General features: G+C 40.2%; 1 protein-coding gene across 1 annotated transcript in view; it reads left to right on the top strand.

Moving 5' to 3' along the window:
• Window positions 1-4,551, top strand: part of siz (Brefeldin-resistant Arf-GEF family protein schizo) — a 126,144-nt gene extending 121,593 nt beyond the window's left edge. The window contains exons 6-10 of the mRNA XM_011498479.1: window positions 1-178; window positions 1,338-1,745; window positions 2,664-3,282; window positions 3,393-3,734; window positions 4,168-4,551. The exon at window positions 1-178 is cut by the window's left edge and continues 218 nt beyond it. Coding sequence (XP_011496781.1) covers window positions 1-178; window positions 1,338-1,745; window positions 2,664-3,282; window positions 3,393-3,734; window positions 4,168-4,514 — 1,894 coding nt within the window. The 3' untranslated portion in view covers window positions 4,515-4,551. The remainder of the gene's footprint in view (window positions 179-1,337; window positions 1,746-2,663; window positions 3,283-3,392; window positions 3,735-4,167) is intronic.
• Window positions 4,552-7,500: the final 2,949 nt, after the last annotated feature.

Here is a 7,500-nt window from a genome sequence, read left to right as displayed (position 1 = left end):
CAAGAGGACATCCTCCATCACCTCGAGGTCCATGGAGCAGAGGCACAACGGCCTCAGCAAGAGCGTGGAGAACGGGAGCCTCAGCTCGGTCCAGAGCTCCGGCAGCGACTCGACCAATTGCGAGAGTTCCGAGGGTGACGCGCAGAGGGCATCGCCCGTGTGGAAGCACAAGCCAATCGTGAGTGTCGGGAGTTTATTCGGCCTCCTCGTGTGCTCCGGGCGTAAACAAATAATATTTAAATTAAAGCACGGTACGGAGCTCGGGTAGGATGGATATCCTCGTTATTAATTGTCAGGCCTGTACGTACGTTGCGATGACGCGACATTAACTTTCATAGGCGCCAACGTCTTGGTTTCGTGATTAAAAAGTTTTTTCGAATCCGATTTTGGGGGGGGGGGCGAACCGGAGCGGTGGGGGGGGCGGGACGCTGAGAATAGGTGGGATCGCCGGGGGGGGGGGGGTGCTGAGGTATAAATATTCGATAGCGAAAGATTTCCCATTCGTTCGATTTATTATGTTTATTATGATTTATATATGATATTATTATTATTTATTATGCGTGTCGTTTTATCATGAGAGGCGAGCTTAAGATGGATGTACCGAGGAATCATTGCTTTAATTTAATAATTTATTAATATGCTCGACGCAATGTTGTGCAAAATTTCTTTAACTTGGGAGGCTGTTATTCGGCTCCGTAAGTCAGGGCGTGATCTCGAAGTTGATCATAATCATTTCTTTAAATCGACGGAATTGTTTAAGCTAATCTCTTTTGACTAGGTTTTCTAATATCATTACAACGGTACGGGAGGGGGGTGGTGGTGGTGGTGGTGGCGGTGGGAGGGGGAGCGGAGAAGAGTAATTTTACTATTTTTCAATAAAAGTATTCAGTCTCAATTCGTATTCGTAATGTTAGCAATAGGTTTGATATATATATATATATATATATATATTTATTTATTGAATGATTGAATATTATATACGAATGGTTAAAAAAGACGATGAACGTTTGAAGAAGATTTGAAGATTCGAAATAATGATAAAACGATATTAGACCTTAGCTGCTTAACTTCTCGCTCGCATCTAATTAGCCAAGCACTTTCCATAGGCAATAAAGTGCTTGTGCGCGAAAGTGCCTGTATACGGTGAAATTTCGATATTGAGCCACCCGGGCTTCCGCTAGTATGTCAACGTGATAACAGTCCTCGCCAAAGTCTATGTGTATGTGCATTGCCTCGATCAAGCATTATTGTCCTAAGCGAGTTTTGCTAGTCGCGCGCATCAGGTGGTATCTTAAGACGTAAAAAATAATTCAAAATCGCTTTCTTTCACCTCACAGTCGAGCTCACCGGAACATCAAGAGATGGTCCACGCCAACGATAGCGGCGCTATGCTAAACAGCGCAAAGGACCTCGGACACTCGCACGCTTCCTCGAGCTATCAGTTGCCCATGATGGATCACGCCGAGACTATGTCCCAGACGAGCTACAAGGTCTCGGAGACGGTGCGCAAGCGCCAGTATCGCGTGGGCCTGAATCTATTTAACAAGAAGCCCGAGCGCGGCATCAACTATCTCATACGACGTGGCTTCCTCGAAAACTCGCCCCAGGGCGTCGCGCGCTTCCTTATCAGCCGGAAGGGCCTTTCCAAGCAGATGATTGGCGAGTACCTCGGCAATCTCCAGAGCTCCTTCAACATGGCCGTGCTCGAGTGTTTCTCCCACGAATTGGACTTGGCGGGAATGCAGGTAATCTTACCTTATCTTTCTTGCTGAAAACATCAACGTTGATTCACGCCGATGACGCACTTACGTCACTTTATCGCGGCTTTCTCCGATTTCCGAGGGCGCGCCTACTAGCCTCTTTAGAAGCCCATAATATCTCGGGCGATGCACCGAGAGCGGAAAATTATCAGAATCCGAAGATATCACGTCGTGACTAGCGGCAAATTCATCTAATTCCGAATGAAATGTCAAAAACTTGTGACAAATCCCGTTAAAAGCCCTATAATGTCATTTTTATTTAATGTAACATTTAATTTAACACGATATTGGTCATGATAATCCGTTGGATTGGCAATCGGCTTTGTTTGACTTAATTATTCCCGCGATACTTGAAAACGACATGTCTATAAAAATAATTGTTCAAAATTATATTTATGAACGAACATGAGAGTAGAAAGTTGGAGAAAATAAGCTTGCAATTTTAAGCTGATAAGTAGCAGCTTGCAAATAACCTGCCGTTCTTCGTCATTTCCAATCCTCGGCGCTTATGTTTCGATTGCGATTTTCATATACACGGCCGTTCTCCTGTGTCATCACGTCACGAATGTTATTATGCGTAACGCAGGCTTTACCAATCGAGCGATTGCTTTTGCAAATTGCGAATTTCAAATTTCAAATTTCAAATTTCAAATTTCAAATTGCAAATTTCAAATTGCAAATTTCAAATTGCAAATTGCAACTTATAAAGGCTAGTCGCGTCGGTCGCTGTGGATTAGCGCCCTCCTGTCCTTTATCCCTCTAATGCTTAATAATCGCTAGTGCTAATAATAATCATCTAGTCTACGTCACTTTGGCCTCCAACGACGCATCTCGTATTTCGCAACTTCACACTTACACGCGCTCCTCTTTTACATTTCCTCTAATCGTTGGCGCTCTTGCCAGGTGGACGTGGCGTTGAGAAAGTTCCAGGCCTACTTCCGCATGCCCGGCGAGGCACAGAAGATCGAGCGACTGATGGAGGTGTTCAGTCAGCGCTATTGCCAGTGCAATCCCGAGGTGGTGTCGAGACTCCGCTCCCCGGACACGGTCTTCGTTCTCGCGTTCGCCATCATCATGCTCAACACGGACCTCCACACACCGAACCTCAAGCCCGAGCGTCGCATGCGCGTCGAGGACTTCATGAAGAACCTACGCGGCATCGACGACTGCGGCGACATCGACAAGGACATTCTCGTGGGCATTTACGAGCGAGTCAAGGCCAACGAGTTCAAGCCCGGCTCAGATCACGTCACGCAGGTGATGAAGGTCCAGGCGACGATCGTCGGCAAGAAACCCAACATGGCGCTGCCCCATCGTCGGCTCGTCTGCTATTGCCGGCTTTACGAGATACCCGACATCCACAAGAAGGAGCGACCGGGCGTCCACCAGCGCGAGGTCTTTCTCTTCAACGATCTCCTCGTCGTCACCAAGATACTCAGCAAGAAAAAGAGCAGCGTCACCTACACCTTCAGGCAGAGCTTCCCACTTTGCGGTATGGTCGTCACGCTGTTCGAGGTCTCTCGTAAGTAACCCCCACGTTTCACTAGTAATTTCACTAATATTTAGACTTGACGAGCTCCCTTTCTAATGCCACATTTTAATGCCTCTCGTCGACCTCGCGCCGTTCTTCAGATTATCCTTACGGCATTCGACTCACGCAGCGCGTCGACAATAAGGTACTAGTCACGTTCAACGCTCGTAACGAGCACGACCGCTGCAAGTTCGTGGAGGACCTCAGGGAGTCCATCAGCGAGATGGACGAGATGGAGACGCTGAGAATAGAAACGGAGCTAGAGAGGCAGAAGAGCAGCAGGGGCACGCGCAGCAGCACCGAGAATCGCGACTCCGGTGTCGCGGACGTTGAGGTTTGCCCGTATCCGGGTCCTTGCTCCGAGAGGTCCGAGGTCATCGACATGGACTCGCAGCTCAAGCGATCCGCGCTAAGCAACTCGCTACTCGACATACACGAACAATGTAAGAAGCCTCGAGCATCCGCTCTCCACCTTACATATAATCATCGGCGTACAACGAGTATCTGTATAAGGATAATCCAATAATGCTTACGCGACAACGCCATCAATTAGCCATTATTATAAGATAAACATTACCTTTCCACTTGGAGCTGATGCGCTCTCTTTAATTATTCGTTATTTGCGAGAGATTAAACGAGAATACGACGTTTCATGGTCTTATTTTTCTTGTCTGTGATTGTCGTCGAGCGATGTTCCAACTATTACATTGAGTGAAATTTTTTATTTTCCCACGATTGCTTATACATCGACTATTAAACGAGCCAAAAGGATTTAAAAAAAAAAAAAAAAAAAAAAAAAAAAAAAAAAACAAGCAATGAAAAAAGAGAGAAAAATAATGTATAGTGGCTTAAGAGACTAAATTTTTAAATTTACAGTCGCTGGCGAAAAACCGCAGCGCCGAGGTAGCGTCGGCTCCCTGGACAGCGGCATGTCAATATCGTTTCAATCGACGTCCGCGAGCTCAATGAGCCAGGGCGCAAAGGGAGTAACGATGGCGGGAGGACATCAAATGCTCGTTCACGGACTACATCCTGGGACCGCGATTCCAGGCGGTACCAAGAGCACGTCTATAGCCCAGCAGCCCTCCTTCCTTGGCAGCCTCTTCAATAAGCGCGAGCGCAAGCTCTCCCACACCGAGGACCCGACGACAGTGTCCTTGGCGGCTGGGACTGTATCGGTACCCGGACAAGCCGTCCCTTACGGCCGTACCACCGAAGTCTAGCCGCAACTCAACTGTACATCATCATCGTTTTCATCCTATTCGCGGCACCTCCGGTGCCGTTGGTCGTAACTGCTACGAACGTCGCGCTAATACATTGCTCCTCCTTCCTTGCAGTCACAGCCGAAACAGAAAGAGATCACCGAGGGAATGGACAAAGGCTACTTATCGCATATAAGAGCAATCATATCTAGTCATGTAGTTTATTATTATTATTGTGCGTTCATCCTTCCCCAAACGATTACTTTATATAACTTACTCTCTCTCTCTCTCTCTCTCTCTCTCTCTCTTCCTCTCATTCTCTCTTCCTCCCTTCCACCCATCCTCCCTATCACTCATTCTCTCTTTTCCTTTCTCTCTCTCTCTCTCTCTCTCTCTCTCTCTCTCTTCCTCCCTTCCACCCATCCTCCCTGTCACTCATTCTCTTTTTTCCTCTCTTTCTCTCTCCCTCTCATTCTCTCATTCTCTCTTCCTCCCTTCCTCCCATCCTCCCTGTCACTCATTCTCTCTTTTCCTCTCTGTCTCTCTCTCTCTCCCTCTCTCCCTCTCTCCCTCTCTCTCTCTCTCTCTCTCCTTCTCTACCTTTAATTACTTGATTTTCGCCTTGTTTATTTCAAGAAAATTTTTACACCTCGACTCTGGATTATTTTTTTCCATTGTAATCGCTTAATTTATAATTGCAAGTCGACGATGGAGAGAAAGAGAGACATACAGAAAGTGTGCCGATCTGGCAGGATCCGATCAGGCGTCTTTTCGCGTAAATCTTTGATTTCTTTCATTTTTTGTGACGTGTATTTTTACTCTGTCTATACTTTTATCCCGTGTCCTTATCTCAAATTAAGTCACGTACATTATTTATTTGCCTAATTGAGAATTACAACGTTTTATTGTACGTTATTTATATACAAGGTAAATAAAAATGATAAATAACAAACAATTTCGATGCTACGTACAGAAATTAAAGATTTTAAAGTTCAGTTTTATATATGAGGAGCATCATTGCAATTAATAGAGATATCTCTACAAGATCACAGCGAATTGTCATTAACGATAATTACATTAAGTATATCGATTAACAAACAATGTATATATATATAATAAATTTATAAATTTAAAGAAAATGGTATGATCTATGGTTCGTATTGTGTATTATGAAGTACAATAATTAAAGTGAGAGTCAAATAGACGAGAAAACTAACATCTCACACACACACACACACACACACACACACACACACACACACACACAAAACAGAAATAGGATGGATGGATTTCAGAATGTCAAATTCCATTATTCTCAGTCTCAAAATACAAGCTGATCGAGTCAGTGAATTTAATGCAGTATTATAGAGAGTATCGAAAAAGTATATATTATATATATATATATATATATATATATATATATATATATATATATATATATATGTATGTATATATATATAATTTGGCCGGATTCTTGAAAGAGGTAAGAAAAATAATGATTGTGTATATGGACCTCTTGAAAAGGATTAGCCATTAGAAATGCGTGACTCGACAGCCTTGTAATAAAAAAAACGTGAAATACACAAAATATTAATTAATAATTATAGCATACGTTGCGTAATCTTGTAACGACGAGATGAAAATAGAGGGATCGAAACGTGAGGTGAATTGCGATTAATTTAAAGAAATAATTGATTGACAATTGTATGCACATTAATGAAGGTACAAACTTTCATTGCAAGTCAATTATTCGTATAATGATGTTTCGAAAACTTGTAATTCGAGACCGTTCTTTTAAAAATGTAACGAGATCCATTCGAATTGTAAATATAACTAATTATTGTAATACGAAGTAAATGAAAATAATAAATTTGAAACACCTTAAATGCATTTGTTTGTTGATTGAGCAAAAGTTTTGGGACACCGTATATTAACATATTAATGATAATGCTAACATAACATTAAGCTATTTTACTTAATTAAAACTTAATATGTTTATCAAAGTCATGTTTTAAGAGTAACTTAAAAATACTTGTCAAAAGTTACAGATAATAATAATAATAATTATTATATATATAAAGGACATAGATATCAAATTCAATACAATTAAATTTTATTGACATACGTAAAATTGATCGAAATAACATGTATGTATATAATGAAAAAGCTCCTATGAAATTTGCAAATTGTAATAAACATTCTAAAAAGTTATTGAGTTATTAAATTAGACAGAATTGTAAGATTTTATTAAAAGTTCATTCTCATAAAGAAATTAAAATATTTAATACTGTTTTAAAGTAAATTTAAAAAAATTTTTAATATTATAAATTAATGTCAAAACATGTACTATAGAACTTTTTACATATTACTGTCTGCTTCCACGATATACAATTATAAAGAAATACTAATAATTTTTAAAATATTTAATAACTAAGTATCAATAAGCGACAAAAATAAAAGCACAATAAATGAAACAATCAATTTTCTTTCAATTTATTCAACTAATGTCTTATTACTTCTAAATTATGAATAAACTAAAGAATTTTTAGCATAAATTATGAGAAACCATTATAGTTAAGCTTACAATGTTTTATCTTGTATTAAATGATTGCACTTTCCGACTCGAATGACTGCAATCTTCATTAAAGAAAAAAAATGTCTTTCTAAATTTGATTTTTCTATGCGTTTTTAAAGGGAAATCGCTCAAACGTGAAAATGTTTCAAGTACAATAGTCTTTGATTTAAGTGGAAAAAGTACAAATGTGCGAAGCTTATAAAGTTCAACGGGATTTTAAATTTGATGTTTGAATATATATAGATTAACAATATAAGCCGTACGATTTAAAATTTATTATAATCACGTATTAATTGATTCTAACGATTAAAGGAAAATTCTGAATTTTACGAGCTATTACAATTCGAATCATTGACAAATTTAAATAATTATTTTGTTGCAAAAATAAATAAAAAATCAATAATAATCATATATATATATATATATATATAT

This window comes from Ceratosolen solmsi, unplaced genomic scaffold, assembly GCF_000503995.2.
Source record: "Ceratosolen solmsi marchali unplaced genomic scaffold, CerSol_1.0 scaffold30, whole genome shotgun sequence".
NCBI classification, from domain to species: domain Eukaryota; kingdom Metazoa; phylum Arthropoda; class Insecta; order Hymenoptera; family Agaonidae; genus Ceratosolen; species Ceratosolen solmsi.
The sequence above is the reverse complement of the archived record's forward strand: the minus strand, read 5'-3'. Positions and strand labels throughout refer to the sequence as shown.